At 37.9% G+C, this 20,307-nt stretch overlaps 4 protein-coding genes and 1 non-coding gene across 5 annotated transcripts; 2 read left to right on the forward strand and 3 right to left on the reverse strand.

The window, feature by feature from the left end:
• Positions 1-733: 733 nt before the first annotated feature.
• On the reverse strand, positions 734-2,477 carry LOC117629308 (thioredoxin-like 1-2, chloroplastic). Its single transcript, XM_034361854.1, has 4 exons — positions 2,006-2,477; positions 1,694-1,876; positions 1,402-1,566; positions 734-1,296 (listed from the first exon to the last, which is right to left on the reverse strand). The coding sequence occupies exons 1-4, from the start codon at positions 2,243-2,245 to the stop codon at positions 1,039-1,041; spliced, it is 846 nt and encodes a 281-aa protein (XP_034217745.1). The 5' UTR covers positions 2,246-2,477; the 3' UTR covers positions 734-1,038.
• A 1,935-nt stretch (positions 2,478-4,412) lies between these two features.
• LOC117629312 (photosynthetic NDH subunit of subcomplex B 4, chloroplastic) lies at positions 4,413-5,975 on the reverse strand. Its single transcript, XM_034361859.1, has 6 exons — positions 5,783-5,975; positions 5,637-5,681; positions 5,353-5,515; positions 5,165-5,220; positions 4,828-4,899; positions 4,413-4,642 (listed from the first exon to the last, which is right to left on the reverse strand). Exons 1-6 carry the CDS (start codon positions 5,888-5,890, stop codon positions 4,514-4,516), a joined length of 573 nt encoding a protein of 190 aa, XP_034217750.1. The 5' UTR covers positions 5,891-5,975; the 3' UTR covers positions 4,413-4,513.
• A 109-nt stretch (positions 5,976-6,084) lies between these two features.
• TRNAI-AAU lies at positions 6,085-6,158 on the forward strand. The gene has a single exon. It is a non-coding gene; the product is annotated as a tRNA-Ile (tRNA).
• A 71-nt stretch (positions 6,159-6,229) lies between these two features.
• On the forward strand, positions 6,230-7,891 carry LOC117629311 (2-hydroxy-palmitic acid dioxygenase mpo1). Its single transcript, XM_034361858.1, has 4 exons — positions 6,230-6,758; positions 7,243-7,305; positions 7,446-7,517; positions 7,600-7,891. Exons 1-4 carry the CDS (start codon positions 6,420-6,422, stop codon positions 7,714-7,716), a joined length of 591 nt encoding a protein of 196 aa, XP_034217749.1. The 5' UTR covers positions 6,230-6,419; the 3' UTR covers positions 7,717-7,891.
• Positions 7,892-7,988: 97 nt separating this feature from the next.
• On the reverse strand, positions 7,989-9,459 carry LOC117629305 (pentatricopeptide repeat-containing protein At4g21065-like). The gene has a single exon (XM_034361851.1). It carries the CDS (start codon positions 9,413-9,415, stop codon positions 8,021-8,023), a length of 1,395 nt encoding a protein of 464 aa, XP_034217742.1. The 5' UTR covers positions 9,416-9,459; the 3' UTR covers positions 7,989-8,020.
• Between the last annotated feature and the right edge of the window lie 10,848 nt (positions 9,460-20,307).

The following is a 20,307-nucleotide window of genomic DNA, read 5'->3' on the forward strand; positions in this document are numbered from 1 at the left end:
AAACTGACACATGCCACACCTTATCCGATAATTTTATCCACCTTTGAAATTAAAACCATCCCTTTATCCAATAACATGGAAGTGGAAACTGGAAACCGTGTTGGAATGGATAGCCTGGTTTCTGCTAGATATTTCCTAGTATGTAGCCAGCGTAGCCGTAGGGACTGGATGGTGCCCAACCCACTTCCCTGGGACCCACGCAGAGTTGGATTCTTGGTAATCCACGTCAGTGCCACCGGTATGTGACCCCACTGACCAGCAAAAAGCATTATTTGGTTCCCTATTTAGTTTTGTCTGAATGCCATTTTTGTTGGTTCAAAGTGTATGACTAAGTTTACACTGCAAATAAACAATTCAAAAAGGAAAAATGATTTTTTCATGTGAAACGTTTATTCAACTTTTGGGAAATATATTACTATTTTGGAAATTGAGGGACAAGATGTTGAAAACAATACAAACTTTGGAAAAGCCAAGTCCAGAGTCTCCTCTAGAAAAAGCCAAGTCCTATCAAAATCCAACCTTTGAGTTGAGTTTTCAAAAGCAATGAAGTTTAGCTATTGTCAATATTCAAGGGTGGCCACAAATGACCAACTGCCTAATTTGATGACCCATATGATTATAATTTAATTTAATTTTTTATTACTTAGCTGTAAATTATTGACTAAATCTTAAAGTTTGGAACTTGGCAGGACCCACTCAAGATTGATGGATTATTGCCAATACACATCTTGGAAAAACAAAGCATTGCCCATGTATTTGTAGGTGAATGGAAGGGCTCTGGACAAATGTAAAATTGTTCTAGGTACCAAATCCATAACTCCATATTCTACCATAAGCGAATTGGAAGAAATAACAAGCTTGATCTGATTAAAAATCATTAATCAGATCACAATATCCAATCTAATAATAAGATTAACCAAACTTGCAGGGCTCAATGTAAAAAAAGCCAGAGCCCCTGCTTATGGAAAACCCAAAAAATTAAAAGATATGTACAACACCACCACCAAGTAGGAACTGTCCTAGAGATAGAGAACTGCTTTAAGCTTTCACCATGGAACTTTCTTCTTGAAGCTCTATATTATGGCTTGCATTGCTCCAAACACCAGCCATATCTATAATTTCTGTGACTAGATCCTCCACTCTTTCTTCCTTGATGGAAGGTGATGATGATGTTGTTGATAATTCACCTATTGAAGCTAACTTTAACATCTCAGATTCATCTAAACCTTTTGCTGGGCCCCCAAGATTACAACGGCCAGTCCCATGTTTTGCCATTGCATCTTTGAATTTCTTAATCTGTCAAATAAGAATTTTAACTTAGTATTTTGATCCACAAACACATCTGCTAAATGCGTTGATATTGAAACTTAAGAAAGAAGATTGATTTAGGGAAATACTCACAGTGGCATTGGTGCAGCTGAAGCTACATACACGACCTTCTGCACCTTTGTAGAACCTAAAGAATGGTAGCACATGAATGTTGAGGGCATGACACATGGTCTTGAGCTCCTCATAGTTAACTTTAAGAAAAATTGCACCTGGGTTCAATTCAGCCAGCTGACAGATCTGTGAAAATGGATAATTGTTGGTTAACAAATTTCACAAAATAAATTAGATTGCTAGGTTTTCTCTATACAGAAATATATGAATTGGTAATTTGGTCTCTAGAACATAAACTGAAAATAAAATATACCTTGGGATGGAGAGCTCTGCAACCACCACAACCAGGTGAGTAGAAGTCAACTACAACCAATCTATCCCCAGCGTTCTTCAAGGAATCAACAAGTTCTTGAGCAGAATGGATCTCCACCATGTTGGGATGAAGGGTCTTCTCCCACCATTTCATAGCTCGGCTTACACAGATAGATGCTTGGGCCTGAAACCAGATATTAACTATTATTTGTTGAAGGCCAAAAGAATAATGCAGCATGGAAACACAAAAATCTACAAATGCGAAAAGCCAAAAGCCAAAATAGAGAAAGGAAAAAAAGAAAACTTTACATACATGAACAAAGAAATTGCTTGACGTTTTGACCTTCCAATTCTCAAAACCCTTTTGATCTGAGACAATAATGGGTTTGCCCAAGAAATCACAACTCAACACAGGAATAGCTCTTGAATTTGAATCCTTATATTGTGAAGAATTGAAGGGGGTACAAAACCTATAATCCCCTTTGGATTTGGAGCCAAGTGTAATCTCATCCAACCCAGAAAAATAGAAACCACTCTGTGATGAGAATGCCATAGCTAGGTTAAATCAGACAGCTTTTCTGAGAGCAGGAAACAAGAAAAACCCACTTCAACCTTTCCAACTTTCTGAATCAAAATGGTTGGAATATGGCTGAACAGAGATCCCTTGCAATAAAACCTTGAACAAGATTTATGCTTTTCAACAAAAAGTGCAAGCTTTGAACAAAAAGGTGTGATCTTTTTGACAAGTAACCTATCTAATTGTGGCTTGAGAGAGAGAGAGAGAGGTGCCTTTGTTCTTTGAAAACTTTGGAGAGGGAGAGGAGAGGAGAGGAGGAAGAAGAAGAAAGAAGTGGGTATTTAAAAAAGGAAAAAAGGGTAGGTGGGGTCTTTCTGATTAGGATTTTACTCTTATCCACATTTTATTTTCCCCTTTATAATTTGGATAAATGACACTGAATTGTAGCTCTGTCTTGAATGTTGACGTGTATATCCTCTTACCGGAATTAAAGATTGATTTGTGTTATATTTTGGGGTTTTTTTCCTTCTTTCTTTGTAATTTTGGGTTGAGTTTTGGAATTTGAGCTGGCCATGTTTTAAACAATTTGCTATATTATTACCGGTAAATGTTTCTGTTGTGTATTTGCAATGGAATATTCCCCATGAAATTATGAAAGCGGATAAAACGCGTAGCTGACTGTGTCTGCCTCTTCGAATTTTGGATAAGATGACGAATCCTCTCTCTCTTTTTACACTGCACGGAACGAGTAAAATCGCTCTGTTTATTTGACTCTTTCTTTTTTCCAAATACTATTTTGGTAAATAAAAGTATTTTCTGATGAAAATTTTCGTTTTTATAAATAGTTTTGAGAGAAATAGGATTTATGTATAGTTTTCTTAATACAGGATTTATATATAGTTAAACAACAGGTAAAAGTCCTAATTACAAGAAGCAAACCATGCAAGGGGGATGAATTTTACTATTATAAGGAAAGCTATTACCTAGAGCGCCAAAGCTACTTTGTTTTTTCTTCTCTCCTATCAATCTCACCTTAATAAACAAATAACCATGAGATGCTCTGTGCTAAGTGCCCTGATTAGGCCTTAACAAATGACAAGTCGCAGCATCTAACAACCACATGGTCATTAAAATATTACACAGAAAAAAAAAAAAACATCCATGGCAAACACACTACGGACATGAGAATTTCAAACGCAGAAGATATTTTTCCCATTAATAATCATGAGTGATGAGTCATGGTACAAGGAACCTAATCCAAAACAAAAAAAAAAAACAAAAAAAATAGAAACCAAGTTCAAGTAGTTCCAAAACTCTGCACTTCACTCAATCGAAGTCTCTTAGAACGTAAGTCAGTTGTTTTTTTTTTAATCTTTGTTTTGGTGAAATAAGCCAGTTGTTGGATGAAGAGACTATTGATTTTAAATTGGATTGAAAGAGAACAAAAATAAAGAACATAATGGACTCAAATTCATCTTCCACCATCTAATGGATAAATGTTATAAGATTGCAAAAACAACTTGGGATTCCAAAATTATTGCCCTTCGTGTTAATATGTGGTGCATTTGATTAAATCAGAAATGCCACCGAACGTAGTTGTGGATTAAGGGATAGTGTGTCCGTCCCTTTACACCAGTGTTGGAATTCTTCTGCTCATAAATTAGAGTAGTTTATGAAATGCCACCGAGCAGCAATAAATGTAGCTTATATCTAAATGTATAGGACCAAAACCACCCACATTCATTTTATGATTTAATATTATGGGAGCGTTATGCATGCAAGTGCGCCTTTTCTCTGGATGAAATGGCATGACAGTGAGAGCACCTGGGCTTCTATTCTTGATGATGGATAATGATAAAGCTTGGTTACATGTGCATGGGATCTGCATATTAGCACACAGATTTTGGACCAATTTTTCTGGTCCTTAAATATAGCCCATAGGTTTGGATTTTGGAACACTGGTTTGCCACAAAACCAAGGCGGAGGTATCTTCCAGAACAAGTCCATGAGTTTGGGAACAGCTTTCCTCGTGTCTCTTTTTGTCCACCTAACAAAGAAATAAGAGCCACAACAATGCAATCATGCAGCATTGTTCTCCATAACCTCAATAATCATTCAATTTACCAACTTGTTTCTTTTTTCCTTCTTTTTTTAGTTTGTTGCAGAACTAACTGCAAATATAAAAAACAAAAGATTAAAAAGATTAATTCAAACATTCAGAGGTTTGAATTAATATATAGTATATATACATATTATAATAACGTCTGGATGTTTGAAGGGGTGGAAGAATATTAAACAATCATTTCACTTGACAAGCTCCTCCTCCTTACCAGCCTCTTCCAACTCTCTCAAGCTTCCAACCTTCTGCTCTATCTCCTCAATCAGCTCCTCCCTCCACAACTCTGCTCTTGCAGATTCTTCAATGTCTGCTTGCTGCATCACCAACCATTAATTATACCTCAATCAGATTTTTAAGTTGCTGGTGCTGGCCAACTACAATTGATATGGGAGGGGGTTTCTATACATATGGAGATACTGTTTGTACTCGCCAACAGTTTGAAGTTACATATAAAGTGCGACCCAGAAGTGCATGGAAAATAATGAACTTAATTAAGTACCTTCTCATAAATCCAATGTCCAGTACCATCACCTCCATCTTTTCTGTACGTTTCTGAATCATAGTATGGATCNCTGAAACATTCTCCAACATTTCAGAATGTTCTCTAAACTAAACTAAGCTAATGAAAATATTACACTTAATGTTATAAACTAAAAACAATGTTATGTCTCGTTTACATTTTTTAATGATTCATTTGTTTTATTAATCTAAAAAATTCCCGGTAGAAGAAGAGATTTTGCTAATGAAAAAGCTTTCAATGCTGCCCGATATCATACAAATTCACAAAAACTACAAGTGTCCAAAGAAAAGAATGAAGTGAGACTAAATGTAGCTACCTTCATGGAACCAAAGAATAAGCATCCCCAACAAGTGAACATGATGTAAAAAGTATCTACAAATAGGAAAGGGAGGGGTCAAACAAAAAATCTGTCACAATTTTCATGCACCCTAATCCATCGCAGAGTACATAGAAAAACTAATCCAAAAAAAAAAAAAAAAAAAACCTTAGGAAAGGTGTACTTACAGACGTTCTTTATGGATTCATCACTGAGATGCACAATAGATTTGTGGGTTATAAGGTCTCTTTGGCCTTCTATCTGTTCAACTAGAACTGCCATCAAAGGCCAATCTGGGAAGGCATTTGTTTTGCATAAAGAGGCTCTTTTGCTATTCTTCCCAACTACAAGCTATTGAACAAAATATAAGACATGAAGTTAATGCAGTAAATGGTTTAACATATTCATGATTCTGTTTTTTGCTAATTAAGAAACCAATAAAGGAAGAGAAATTCACAAACTGCTTAATTACCTGCTTGGCCCCACTGAAAAGTTCAGAGCTTGAACACTGCCTAAGCTGAAAAAGAAGGGCACTCTAAGCATTTCCATGTACCATTTTAAAAATAACAAGAAAAGCAGCAAAAAAAAGTCATTAACAAGGGAAGGTTGAATTTTTACCAATCTGGTACATGAGCTCGTGTGAGTCATGTCCAATTTAGCTGTTTGGAGAGAGGAGCGGTGAATATGTGGACTGATAATGGTGAAGCCCATGATAGCTTCTGCCATTGTCTCCAATGAGTCGAAAAAAAATGCAGTTGTAAATTGAAGTGCGAGAATTTAGGCTGCAGTTTTTGTTTTGTTTTTCATTGGATTGGAGGGAAAGTGGATAAGAGAATCATTTGCGTCCACCCTTTAATCACCCTATGAAACATTTCAAATATAATACTATAAATATAATATGTAGAGAAAGTTTACCAACTGGCCTATTAGCTCAGCTGGTTAGAGCGTCGTGCTAATAACGCGAAGGTCGCAGGTTCGAGACCTGCATGGGCCATATTTTTTAATCTTTATCCTTTTTTTTTAATCCTTTTTTTAATTTAAAAAATATAAAAATTTTGATGTTCAACTTTAAAGAAAAGAAACCAATAGCCAACATAATAATCAATCACAATCAAGGAAAGTTCTGAGCTTTCGATGTGCTATTAGGCTCTTGTTTCCTACGAATTCTGTCTACTTCTTCGTCCTCTTATACACACTTTGTTTATTTTCCTTGTCTCTTTTTCTCGGAAAATCTGTCTTCTTTCCAAGAAATTTTATGGGGAGGATTGGGTTGTTTGATCTTGAAAGGCACTTCGCCTTCTACGGCGCATACCACAGCAACCCAGTTAACATTTTGATACATACTCTGTTTGTGTGGCCGATATTGTTCACCTCTCTGGTTCTTTTGTACTTCACACCTTCTCTGTACACTTTCCCAGCTGGGCTCAGTCATGGTTTTCTGTTGAATTTTGGGTTTGTTTTCACTGCGATCTATGCCTTGTTTTATGTCTGCTTGGATAAGAAAGCTGGGTCTTTGGCTGCTTTGCTCTGTGTTCTCTGTTGGGTTGGAGCCAGTTTGCTTGCTGGTCGCCTTGGATTTTCTTTGGCATGGAAGGTAAGCTTCTCTGTTTTAGCTTATGTCTTTTTTGTTGATGATATCATTTTGTGGGAAACCACAAAGATAGCAAATTGGAGATAATTTCAAAATTCAGTATTTCCTGATTGTAATTCTAAGCATCAAAATGGCACTTGGATGGTTAAGTTTCCTCTCTTGTTGCTTAAGTTTACTTAGGGTTAGGAATTCTGATTAGATGAATTTGAGGAACCACACGGCACTTGGATGAACTCTGCCCAAAGATTGAAACTTTAAACTAGAAATTTGGGCAATAGCATTTTCCAATTGGTATTGCAGGTTTTTTGAGGTTGAAACACCAATTACAGGGTCTTTGCAATTTATAAGTTGAGCTATTGATTCATTTTGCCATTCATCAGTTGAACAACTGTTCATCTGTCTATCCATGCGCAGAAATTTACAATGCATTCTAAGAGTTATATGTTGAAAACTGAAATCCTAATTGTTTGATGAAATACTTATTCAGGTTGTGCTGGCTGCTCAGTTGTTCTGTTGGACTGGACAGTTCATAGGCCATGGCGTGTTTGAGGTGACTAATTTTGGGCCTTTGAAACTTTATGCCTTGTTCCCATGTTCCTAACATAGTATGCATTTCCCTGTAATATTTTCATTAGTGAAAATGAGCGGAATTTATATATATATATATCTCATGATAATTTTTCGTTTTAGAAACGAGCACCAGCTCTTTTGGACAACCTCGTTCAAGCATTTCTAATGGCGCCTTTCTTCGTGCTGCTTGAGGTACATCCTTAAATCCCATCTAGATTGGAGATAGCTTCTCTATGTGATGATGAGTGAGTCATGTTTCTGTTTCATCGTGCAGGTTCTTCAAACAGCGTTCGGCTATGAACCTTATCCCGGGTTTCATGCAAGTGTGAAAGAAAAGATAGACGCCAACCTCAAAGAGTGGTGCGAGAAGAAACAGAAGAAAATCTCTTAGTGTAGATCAGCCACATGAGACTGTACTAGTGTAGTTTAGCCTCCAGCAAAGAATGAGATGAATGTACTGGTCTGTATCCATATCTATCAAGTACACAAACTTTAGATGGAAATCTATAAATAAAATTTCCCGACTTGAGCCGGAACTGAGCAATATAGTTATCCATTTGAAATGATCTCTGAGCTCTAAATTGCCCAAGTAAGCCTCCCAAGTAGCAGTATATTACACAGGCGACAACTTTCAACTATAGTAATTGCTGTATCTATTTCTTCATAACAGGCTTCAGTTGAGTCCATTTCAAACCTCATATCATATGAGAATATGCTCCAACCAGGCTATTACCAGGCTCTGGTTTTTGAACTCCCCTGTCCTTCATTGATTTCCTCACACTCATAACTTCGTTCCATTGGCCCACGCTTGCATACATGTTAGCCAGAAGAACATAGTCGCTGCTATGACCTTGATCTGGTTCCAGCTCCAAAACATGGCTCCTCACCTTTTCCCCAAGCTCAACGTCACTGTGCACCTGACATGCTGCCAACAATGTCCTCCATACAATGGCATTACACTCCATTGGCATGCTCCTGATTAAATTGTAGGCCTCCTCCACATACCCAGCTCGCCCCAACATATCAACCATGCATCCATAGTGCTTCATTGTTGGTTGAATATGATACTCTTTGCTCATAACATCAAAATATCTTCTTCCTTCATCAACCATCCCTCCATGACTACAAGCACACAAAACTCCCAAGAAAGTAACACCATCTGGTATCTCAAGCTTTTCCTCCAACATTTTCGAGAACAATTCCATAGCATCGTCCTCATGGCCATGCATTGCAAGCCCCAGAATTATCGTGTTCCATGACACTATGTTCTTCCCTTCCATCTTACTGAATGTCTCATATGCTTCTTCAAAAGCTCCACACTTTGCATACATGTCGATGAGCGAATTAGACACCGTCACAATATCGCCAAGATTCACTTGATCAATACAAGAATGAACCCACCTCCCAAAATCTAATGCCCCCAGTGTAGAACATGCCGAGAGGGTCACAACCACGGTGGCCTCGTCAGGCTCTACGCTGCTCTGTAGCAGTCGTAAGAACAAGTCAAGTGCTTCCTTGCACTTTCCACAATTGACATGACTATCAATGATAGTGTTCCAAGCCACTAAATCTGGACTAGGTATTTCTTCAAACAGTTTGGTTGCAGTTTGGTCATCCCGCAACACACCATATATATGAATAAGAGTGTTCCTTACAAACACATGAGACTCTAGCCCAAGTTTCAGAGTGGCACAATGCATCTGTTTGCCCAACAAATATGAACCCAATTGCCCACAAGCTTTGAGCAAGAAGGAGAGTGTGAAATTGTCAGCCACCTCTCCTTTCTCTTGCATTCTCTTATAAAACTCAAATGCCTTTTCAGGCTTCCTGGTTTTTCCAAACCCCCTAATCATAGAATTCCATAGAAACCCATCTGGGTTTTCAATGCTGCTGAAAACCGAGGCCGCATAGTTCATGTCTCCACGCTCCGAAACCGCGCAAAAAGATATGATCTTTCCAAGAACAAAGGGGTTTTGATCGACCCCATTACGGATGATATGGCCATGGGTTTGCTTGACCTCTTTCATGGTGGTGCACTGCTTGAAAAGGGACATAACCTTATGCACCTTTTGAAATATGGCGTCACGCATTTTATGTTTTGGTTGGGGCCTCTGTATTCTTGGGGCTTCAACTTGTAATGCGCTATTTTCACTTTCCCCTTTTCGGGCTCCTCTGAAAATTGTCTCAGCCGAAAAAGGAAAAAAATGAAGAGAGAAAAGTCTTTTGGATGTGTGTCTTACGCATGCGGTTTACCTTTTCTTTGTTTGTTTGGGTGAATTCTTTTGGTTTGGACTAAAAAAGAAAGTTTAGTTTTGCCAAATGTAAATTTCAACCTGCAATGTGGTTGCCTTTATATTTGTAAACAATAAGTAGGTTTTGCCTTTATACTTAACCAATGCCAAATGAATTTACTTGGTGGCACAAACAGGATTTGCTCGTTTGTCTAACATGATCTATTCGTGCGAGTGTGTGTTGTTGGGCCAAAGCCGAAAGACAAAAGAAAGCAACTCATCTAGATTAATGCTTGCGGTTTTCCTGAAAATTGCAAGGACAACATAGTTCTTATGCTCACAACAGAAGGATTAAGTTTTTGAAATTAAGGGTAAGGTTAACTTGTACAGAACAAAATAGATTACACATGTTCTCTTCAATATAGTACCTCCAAGTAACACAGATGCAAATTTGGAATTTGCTGGAAATAAACAATTTCTAAGAATTTTTTTAAAGGGTTAAATAGTAACAATCATAATTTCAGCTTGTCCATGGCATTAGATATATTTGTACACATAGTTCATCAAATAATCTCACAACGATTCATTCATTTAGGTGATAGTACAGAAGGGAAGCTTCCTCTTCTCTGTCCGCACAAGTCACTGCTCCTACAACTTTCTTTTTGGTAATTACAACTCCACAAGTCCTTGCTTGTAATAACCTACCTCATCAAAATATTCACAAAACCTCTCATTCTGCAGCCTACGACAATGTTCATGTGTGATCTAAGATTTATATTTGTTATCTGAAAAAAAGACTTGTTATTAAGATTTATATTTGTTATCTTCATGGTGCAGGCTTGCTAATGCTCTATGAACCAAAGCTTTTTCACATGATCAACGTCAAAGTGGTTTAGTACCAACAACTGAGACACTGAGAGGAAAGCCTTTACGGCCATTTCAAATTTTGAAAGAGTCTTGTTGAAGGCTTCGAGAGCTTTATGGAAAGCTGATTCAGCTTCACGGGACTCTCAACTTCCTCACGTTTTAGTACTAGTTTTTGGTGGGCTTCCAACGTGTTAGTTTTTAGTACTAATTATGTCTCCGGATCATAACATAATTATGTCTCCGAATGCAACCACATGGCTGCTGTACACATGGATTTGAAAATGGATAAAAACTCATTCCAAAATTGTAATATGACAAACCAACAAACGAGAGGTTCTTGGTTAAACTAGAAACCAATTTCAACTCTAATATTAGTTGGGGTGTCATGATCTCATCTCACAGTTCAAAGATGGCGATTAAGATTGCTCATCACAAGCTTCATCCTTAAGTCATAAGAACAGTCCTCCTCCAAGTCAGAGGATTAATTCTCCTAGTCAAACAATGCGATGGGTAGATTACCAAGATGCCCAAGACCCTTACTATCTCAATGAAGACTGAAGTAAGTTATCCCCTATTACTAAAGTACACAGGTAATATTCGAGACAATCCGTCAATAATTCGAGACAAGTCATCCCATTAATGATGGAATCTACGCATGCCTCAACAGTCATCCCATTAATAATGGAATCTTATGCTGCCACAGTGATTTCCCGATGATTCTCCTCAGTCACTTTTCTGTTCTCAGTTTTTGCTACGATTTCTCTGAGTCATCTTCCTGCTCAAAGAAACACTTGTATAATTATGTATCTCTTTCTAGCTACTGCATGCAATCAATAAAATGTTCAAGTCAAGATTTTTCTATAAGTTTTATGTTTGATTTATAAAAGCTTCAATTGAGTCATTAATTTATTGCATTATTTTCCGCAATAGTTTTAAAATTTGATACTCTCTGACTGCTCTAATGAATCTGGCCTTGAAACCCTCCTGTATCAGAGCCGTCGTATATATATATATACCTAGTCAAGTATATATTATACAATATGTACTGCGACTGTATATTTCAATTGTTCAGCACATATATATATATATATATAGAACTTCACTTGAGGAGTTGTAAGCCTTGCATGAAAAGATATGAGATGTTGGTCTCAAACCTATCGCAAATTAGTTTTGGGTTGGATGCCCTGTAACTTGTACATTTCTATATTCCATTAAATTGTAGGAGTCATGATTCATGACCATGAATAAAATAATGGCTTTTTTTTGTTTGTGGCAAACACATGATTTCAGATGCGTTCTATATATTAAATTGTAGGAGTTATGATTCATGACCATACGTGCAGAAATCCAGCAAATTAACTACATAGTATATGCTTGTTTTTAATCTCTTGTAAAAGCCATGTTTTACCTATTAAGTACAATCCAAAATAATATCACAGATATTACAAATTCCAATCAATTTTAACCGAAAATCATATAAAGAAACGATTAATCTGATAAATTAAAATGATACACAATTAATGAAGTGAAAAAAACACTCAAAATGAATTGTGCTCTTTTAATCATAAATATACAATTAACGAATGCGGTGAGTATTCTAAATGCATATGAAAGGTCAAAAATATGACAAATGGTAGGGGTTAGATTGCATAATCTGACAAGACCCGCCCCGGAATTTCCCGGAATCCGAAGTGGATCCCGTCTTGTTACCAACATCACCCCGATGTCTGGCCCACTTACTAAAAGCCGGGACTCTACCAAAATTTTGGCGGAGTCTCTCTTGTAAATTGAGCAAACTCAATAAAATTCAACCTGCATAAAATACATAATATAATCTCAACCAACAGCATGCTTCCAACATACAACAAAACATACTAAATGGCATCCGACCTCACAAGTAAAATTTAACATGGGTAATAACAGAGCATCTACTGAATATAGTTTACAAGAGCAGTTGAGTAGAAGGAAATTACTCGAAGCCTAATCTACTGATGTAAACGATTCGGCCTTCGAACACCGCTTGCAACCTTCCTTGAGAGACTACTGGCTGGGGGCACAAAACAGAAAACATGTGAGTGGACAAAAACCAGATTTGCATTTAAAACAACATAGTAACCCCACCGTGTAAAAGTAATGCTCAAGACATGTAGGTTCACAATTCATAATTAAATGCTCAAAAATATATTTCATTGAAAACTCTTTAACCACAAATCACTCCATCCATAAACCTCATGCCCACAATTTTATTGCTCATACCAACCAACTGTATAGACTCTAATTTCTTCACACTCACAACTATATTTACATAGATATAAATATAACTATACAATATACTCATCACACTACCTAGGTACCAGGGAAACAATCCAACCGGGGGATTGTTTGACTAGCAAGTAGGATTTCTAGGTGCTATCCTGCGTCTAGAGATGAGCAGTTCAACCGGGGGACGAAACTTCATAGCTCACACACTAGAACATCCAACGCCATGTGTAGCTCCAATACTAAGTCCTACGCTCGCAGACTATGACACACCGAAACATCCAACGCGCGGTCGGAACATCTATTTCGAGATACAAACCCTTAATTAATATAAAATTACTTCGAAAAGAAAAATCACAAAATTAATTACTTAAATCCCCAAGTTTTCAGTGCGTGTACGTTGAACGAGGTATCCTAAGGTCCGGTTACAGGTTTAGGAATCGCTCACGGTTGGACAGTTATCGCTAACCCACAAACTTTGAATTATTGAATTGGAACATCCGGGGCTTCGATTCACGATCCGCAAATTCCTATACAATTCTAAGAGTACCTAGATTAACATATTTTAATTGGGAAACGATCCACTATGATAACGCACAATATGCGAAAATCTGTTCGATGTCAAACGACGTCCGAATTGAGATCCGCAAAATCCTACACACTTGTGACAACCTGAGGATCTCATCAGGACCAATTATAGTTTCACCACCCTTGCCCACACTCCACCACACGCGCCGGCAGCGCATGGATGTATAGAGAAATTTCCGGCTATGGAAATTCTCCACACCACCGCTCCTCCTTCCTACCCTAGATACTAATAGAAGCCAGGATCACTTTATTCAACTATGGGGAGGTCCAATTCGGATGGCAACTGGCCGAAATTTCACTTTGAAATCCGGCCAAAACTTAGGTTTCGAAATCGATTTTCTAGACAGCAAATCGATCCAATCCTATCCCATAGATAGCTAGAATAGATAAAAAGAGGAAAAACCCTCACCTTTTTCACCGGGATTAAGCGGTGGAGACGACGACACAACGATGGGAAAAACCAGAGAAAAACCAGTCAATACCGTCAGCTATTCTCGAGTTTTCCGGTGAGGAAAACTAGTGGGCCTTGACTGGGGCGTCGAGACGAAGCTAATGGGACTTGTCTCGCGTCTTGCCGTGGCCGGAGCTGAGAGAACCGAAGAGAGAGAGAGAGAGAGAGAGAGAGAGAGAGAGAGAGTCGGTGTCAAGGAGAGAGAAAGATTGAGGAGAGAGAGATCTGAGCGCGCTCGAGGAGAAAGATTGAGGAGAGAGAGATCTGAGCGCGCTCGAGGAGAGAGAGCTGAGGTGAAAAAATATTATTTTTACCAAACTTTTTGAAATATTTACAAGTTCACCTTCTCGGTTGTTGCTCAGATACTATCCACTTTTTCCAATTTCTTATCCCCCACTTCATTCCAACAAAAAGGAGTCCTACACTACCTTTCATACAACGCCTTATAAGTGGACATATAATTTATGGAGATTTCTTGACTTTCAGGTACAGTTGCCACTCCTGGGGCACTTGTCTCACCAATGACGTTTTCCTTTTCAGGAAGTACCTGTCCCTCTTTGGGGGCATTTGAATTATGAATTGTGGGCTCTCTATTTATTTCATTTGGATTCATTTTGTCCATCAACTTCCTCTTTCGAGGAACTGAATCCTTTGAGCCTAGTGGTCTGCCACGTTTTAGGCGTGCAGCAGATGAACCATTTGCTGGCACATTGCTTTGTCCATTATGGACATCAATCCGTGCGGGTGCATTTGCAGCTGGGATATGAGATTTTGTCACCTTTGCTGCATCATTAAATGCATCCGGCATCTGATTTGCAATACTTTGGAGGTGAACGATCCTTCTCACTTCGTTTTCGCATTGAGCAGTATGAGGATCGAGATGAGACAATGTGGATACATTCCATGATAATTCATGTCGTTTTTCAGGAATGAGTTTGCCTTGTTCTTTAGACACAGATTTTTCTCCCCTAATGGTGGGAAGATTGTCTCATCAAAATCACAATCCGCAAATCGTGCGGTAAAAATATCACCCGTCAGGGGTTCCAAGTATCTGATGATAGATGGTGAATCAAAACCAACATAAATTCCCAATCTGCGTTGAGGGCCCATCTTAGTACGTTGCGGTGGTGCAATGGGCACATATACCGCACACCCAAAAATTCTTAAATGTGAAATGTTTGGTTGATTTCCCAATACGAGTTGTATTGGAGAATATTGATTGTTGGCGACGGGCCTCAATCGCACAAGTGATGCTGCATGTAAAATGGCATATCCCCAAGCAGAAATTGGCAACTTTGTTTTCATTAGCAAAGTGCGTGCTATCAATTGAAGGCGTTTAATTAAAGCTTCTGCCAAGCCATTTTGAGTATGCACATGGGGAACAGGATGTTCAATATCAATGCCTAGTGACATGCAGTAGTCATCAAAAGTCTGAGATGTAAATTCACCAGCATTATCGAGTCTGATTGACTTAATGGGATAATCTGGGAATTGGGCTCGTAATTTAATTATCTGAGCCAAAAGCCTAGCAAATGCCATATTCCGAGTAGATAAAAGACAAACATGTGACCATCGGGTAGATGCGTCCACCAAGACCATAAAGTACCGAAATGGTCCACATGGGGATGAATAGGTCCACAAATGTCCCCTTGAATTCTCTGCAAAAATGATGGAGACTCAACATCAACCTTTGGTTGTGATGGTCTGATCACCAACTTCCCTTGTGAACAAGCTTGGCAAAAGATGTCACTTGATAACATAATGTGTTTAGTCAACAAGGGATGTCCTTTAGAGTTGGTGATGATCCTGCACATCATGGTGGATCCAGGATGACCCAACCTGTCATGCCAAAGCTTAAAAGCATTTGAGTCAATGGACTCTTGGTCCATGACACTATGTGCCTCAATTGTCCGTATGGTTGTATAATACAACCCTGATGAGAGAGCACAAAGCTTCTCCAGTATACGCTTTTGGGTATCACTGGAGGTAATGCAAAGATATTCCATGTTTTCCTCTTTCTTTGTTTCAACATGGTAGCCATTCAAACGTATATCTTTGAAACTCAACAGATTCCTTCTGGAGTTAGATGAATACAAAGCATCTGGAATGGACAGTATTGTTCCATTTGGTAACATAATTTGGGCTATTCCTGAGCCTTCAATCAGATCTGCAGGACCTGATATGGTTGTTACCTTTGCTTTTGTAAGCATTAATTTTGAGAAATACTTCCGATCTTGAAGGATCGTATGAGTAGTTGCGCTGTCTGCGAGACAAATATCTTTGCCATAGCCTTTGTTTTGAGGGCATCCATAATTTACATCCATGCCACCAAATAAGTAAAATAAGCTGAATCAATAAAGAAGAAAACATTACCACTTTTATTGGATTGAAATTTAAACAACACTTCAGCTAATACAAATAGTACATTAAGGAATTTAATCTAATTCGGACTCATAAGCTTCATTCCCTCTTTTAGTAACAAAATCAGAAACATCCAGATGCGTCTTGTTTAGCTGACGCGATATTTCTGATGAGCCATCTGTGGCTGGCGGAGCATGATCAATGTAATTTATCTCCACTTTCCTGTTCTTAAGTGAAGCTTGATAGAGATCCGCCAAATGCTTGGGCGTACGACATGCGCGCACCCAATGTCCCTTTGCACCACATCTGTGACAAGGGCTTTCAACATTTCTAGGCACATGGCTCATCTGTGCCTTTCCCTTATTACGGGATGCATTTTTGCCATTCGTGGATGGACCGCTCCTTGGACCTAAACCCTCTGAACGAGCACCACGATTTTTTCTATTTCCTTGCCAGTGGCCACGCTTGCCCCTCGCCCACGTTTGTGGATATTACCACGAGATGAAGTGGCATTCACTTCCTGAGATGCAGCATTTATTTCAGGAAGTGGTGCTGAGCCCGTTGGGCGAGATTGGTGATTCTTTAATAAGAGCTCATTATTCTGCTCAGCTAACAAGAGGCAAGATACAAGTTCCGAGTACTTCTTGAAACCGCTATGTCTGTATTGCTGCTGAAGGAGGACATTTGAAGCATGAAAAGTGCTCAGAGTTTTTTCGAGCATATCCTCCTCAGATATATTTTCCCCACATAGCCTCATTAATGAGGTAATTCTGTGCATAGCAGAGTTATACTCGGACACTGACTTGAAATCTTGAAATCTCAAGTGAGTCCATTCGTATCTAGCTCTTGGGAGAGTCACCATCCTCTGGTGATCGTATCTTTCACCTAGAGCTTTCCATAGAACCAACGGTTCATCAACCACCACATATTCGCTCTTCAGCGCTTCATGGATGTGGCGGCGAAGAAAGATCATGGCCTTCGCATTCTCTTCAGGCGAAGCATCATTCTCATCTACAATTGTTTGTCCGAGGCCATTGGCTCGTAGATGAATTTTGGCATCCAGGACCCATGATAAATAGTTGTCCCCGGAAAGGTCCAAGGCAGCAAACTCTAGTTTTGCCAAATTTGCCATCCAAAACTTTAGGCTCGAGATCTGGGACATTAAGCCACTTATTAATAGGAATTTCAGGCCCTCATTATTCAGGTATATTAATTGATGATAAAAATAAAGTGCTATGAATTTGCTGGTATGGACGATAAACCCGCACCATACCTTAAATAAAATTAAATGTGCGGTAAAGTAAATTCATAAAGTAAATTGCTTGTTGTATGGACGTTAATTCCGCACCATACTTTAAATAAAAGTAAATATGCGGTAAAGTAAATTTATAAAGTATGAGGGTTAATTCCACATCATACTTTAAATAAAAGTAAATGTGCGGTAAAGTAAATTCATAAAGTATGAGGGTTAATTCCACATCATACTTTTAATAAAAATAAATGTGCGGTAAAGTAAATTCATAAAGTATGAGGGTTAATTCCACATCATACCTTAAGTAAGCGTAAATGTGCTTGTATGGGCACTAATTCTGCTCCATACTTTTAAATAAAAGTAAAGGCAGCTGTGTGGACGATAAACCCGCGCCACACCTTTAAATAAATATTGCCGTATGGGTAATAAACCTACACCATACCATAAATAAAATAAATGTGGGGATAAAAACCTCCACCTAATATATATGAAGTGCATAATATATCATATATTGTGGGCAATATAACTACGCCACTATTCAAGATATAATAGATGGGTTTTAAGATCACACCATCATTTTATTACAATAATTTGTGTTACAACGCGATGGGTAAAAAAAAATTACACCACCATAAAATAACAGGACGGATTAAACAACATAGAAATTACAAATTACGTTACAAAGAAGTAAATTAAACAAGCATGGATTAAACAACATAGAAATTGTGAGAACAACTAGAATAATAAGAGGATGTTTTTGAGTGGCATCATTATTAACTTTTTGATTAATATCTCATTCTTTTCTTCATGTGGGCTTCATTATTTCCTTTACAACATTTGAGAGTATTTAGATTTATTTCTATATGTTATATATATATATATATATATCTGAGTTTCTATAAGAGAAAATAAAAATATTGCATGTATGTAAGAAATCATGATGTATGAAAACATGATGATACTTCAAATATATAAAAGTAAATTCATAAATTTATAAAACTTATAAGCTTACTCTCATACTAAGGTTGTTCTTCAGAACATGATCTCTGAAAAAACATTTTTAAAACTAAGAAAAGAACTAAAGAGAAAAGAAGAGAAAGAAAAGGATTGATTACAACTGAGGTCGAAGCCTCCTTTTAAAGACAAACATTGAAAGTAACTCAGGTTTACAACAGTAACTCAAGTAAATAAATTTAACTCAGGTAGCTTGCTTTAACTTAGGTAACTTGCTTTAACTCAGGTGACTTGCTTTAACTCAGGTAACTTGTCTGCAGTAGTCTAATCAGAATTCAAATCATAAGCTTTATAGGCTTCATCATAAGCATCATTAGGATCTTGACCATGCAGAAAATCAGCCCATCGCGCAGGACGCTCAGGAGTTGGCTGTGCAGGTTGACAACTAGAAGAAGTTTCAGACTCAGCATCATCATCATGCATTTGAGAGGCTCGAAGAAGGAGCTGCTGGGCTAAGTCCTGTAACTCAGTCTTAGATTTACCTTCAACTGTAAGGATAGTATCCGAAGAGGAAGAGGGCTCATGCTTGGGCTCAGGGGTACGATTAGGAACTTGGGGAAAGTCTTTATAAACATAATCTGTAATACGATGGACTTCGAAACGATCCCACCATTTAACAAAGAACTGACGGGAGAAGAAACGAGTCTCCCAATTAACAGTATAATTCCATTTCATTATCCAAGGGAGTCTGTATTTTGTGAAAAATAAGAGATCAATAGGAAAAAATAGATCTCGCTCAGAAATTTTGTATTTTTGGGTAAAATAAGTGATTAACTCATGAACTGCAGAAGGGATGATATCAGATTTGGGACCATGGGTGTCCCACCAATGAAGGAACCAATAAGGAAGCTCAGTATTTTTAAATTTGTTATCAAAATTAATGAACCAAGAGTGGGAAAACTCAGGGGTTTGATGTAAGAAGATGTAGTACCAGGCTTCAACATAGTCTGCATAATTATATTGATATTTAGAAGGAAGGGTACGGAGCTCATGAGGACGAGATCCCCAAGACTTAGGATGTAAAATTTGGTGAATATAAAGGGAGTGATAAATAATTTTTGTAGGATCAGTTTTGTCTCGAATAGGCTTAATTTCAACAGACTTGGTTTCATGAAGAATTTCTCTGTAAAATTTTAAGGACTTGTAAGGGCTATGGGGAAGATAATGGAAACCAGGAGGAAAATGATAAGCTGCAATTTGGGCAGGACTCATGGATGTAGGGATATGAGAATCAATAATGACAAGATTAGATGTATTTTTTGAGACGTAAGGAGAAGATTTGGCAAAAGACGGAGAGGATATAGGCGATGCAGTAGGAGGTAATTGAAACGGATCATAACTAGAAACTAGTGCAGACTGGTAGTTGGGTCTTGCAGGGGTGACTGTAGATCCTAAGGGGCTAAATCTATTGCTCATGACTGGTATGGGTGTATGACCAGGATAGGGAGTAATTGTAAAGGGCTCAGATTTAACAGAAAAAGATCCAGGCTCATTTTTTATGAATTGAGAAGGCTTTTGGCTCAGGGTTGCAGGAAGAATTCTAGGAGGAGGATTATGACTCATTTTTTGCTTGTCTTTGGATGATCCAGCCATTGCTTATCCTGTAAAAATTCTCGAGTAAGAAAATCAGGAATAGAATTCTCACTACCTCTCAAATATTCAATATCGAAATCAAAAATACTTAAAAGAGCTTGCCAACGTGCAAAAATCTGTTTTGATGCAATATTTTGAACATCTTTTTCTAAAACATGCTTGGCAGATTTGCAATCAACTCGGACTAAAAACTTTTGATTTAATAAATCATCTTGGAATTTAGTAATGCATAATACAATAGCTAATATTTCTTTTTTAATAGTACTGTAATTAAACTGGGAGGAAGACCAGATACCAGAATGAAAACGAACTATTTGCTCAGAAGAATCAGACTCAGATTTCTGTTTAAGAATACCACCATAACCT

The sequence above is a fragment of the Prunus dulcis genome, chromosome 5 (assembly GCF_902201215.1).
Source record: "Prunus dulcis chromosome 5, ALMONDv2, whole genome shotgun sequence".
In the NCBI taxonomy this organism is placed as follows: Eukaryota; Viridiplantae; Streptophyta; class Magnoliopsida; order Rosales; family Rosaceae; genus Prunus; species Prunus dulcis.

Coding starts and splice junctions, on each gene's coding strand:
- LOC117629312 (XM_034361859.1), bottom strand. CDS start 5,890: ATGGCAGAAGCTATCATGGGCTTCACCATTATCAGTCCACATATTCAC. Junction 5,221..5,352: donor TGAATCCATAAAGAACGTCT/GTAAGTACACCT, acceptor TCCTATTTGTAG/ATACTTTTTACATCATGTTC. Junction 4,643..4,827: donor GACATTGGATTTATGAGAAG/GTACTTAATTAA, acceptor TTGGTGATGCAG/CAAGCAGACATTGAAGAATC.
- LOC117629305 (XM_034361851.1), bottom strand. CDS start 9,415: ATGCGTGACGCCATATTTCAAAAGGTGCATAAGGTTATGTCCCTTTTC.
- LOC117629311 (XM_034361858.1), top strand. CDS start 6,420: ATGGGGAGGATTGGGTTGTTTGATCTTGAAAGGCACTTCGCCTTCTAC. Junction 7,306..7,445: donor TAGGCCATGGCGTGTTTGAG/GTGACTAATTTT, acceptor TTTTCGTTTTAG/AAACGAGCACCAGCTCTTTT. Junction 7,518..7,599: donor CTTTCTTCGTGCTGCTTGAG/GTACATCCTTAA, acceptor TTCATCGTGCAG/GTTCTTCAAACAGCGTTCGG.
- LOC117629308 (XM_034361854.1), bottom strand. CDS start 2,245: ATGGCATTCTCATCACAGAGTGGTTTCTATTTTTCTGGGTTGGATGAG. Junction 1,877..2,005: donor CAAGCAATTTCTTTGTTCAT/GTATGTAAAGTT, acceptor ATCTGGTTTCAG/GCCCAAGCATCTATCTGTGT. Junction 1,567..1,693: donor GCAGAGCTCTCCATCCCAAG/GTATATTTTATT, acceptor CCATTTTCACAG/ATCTGTCAGCTGGCTGAATT.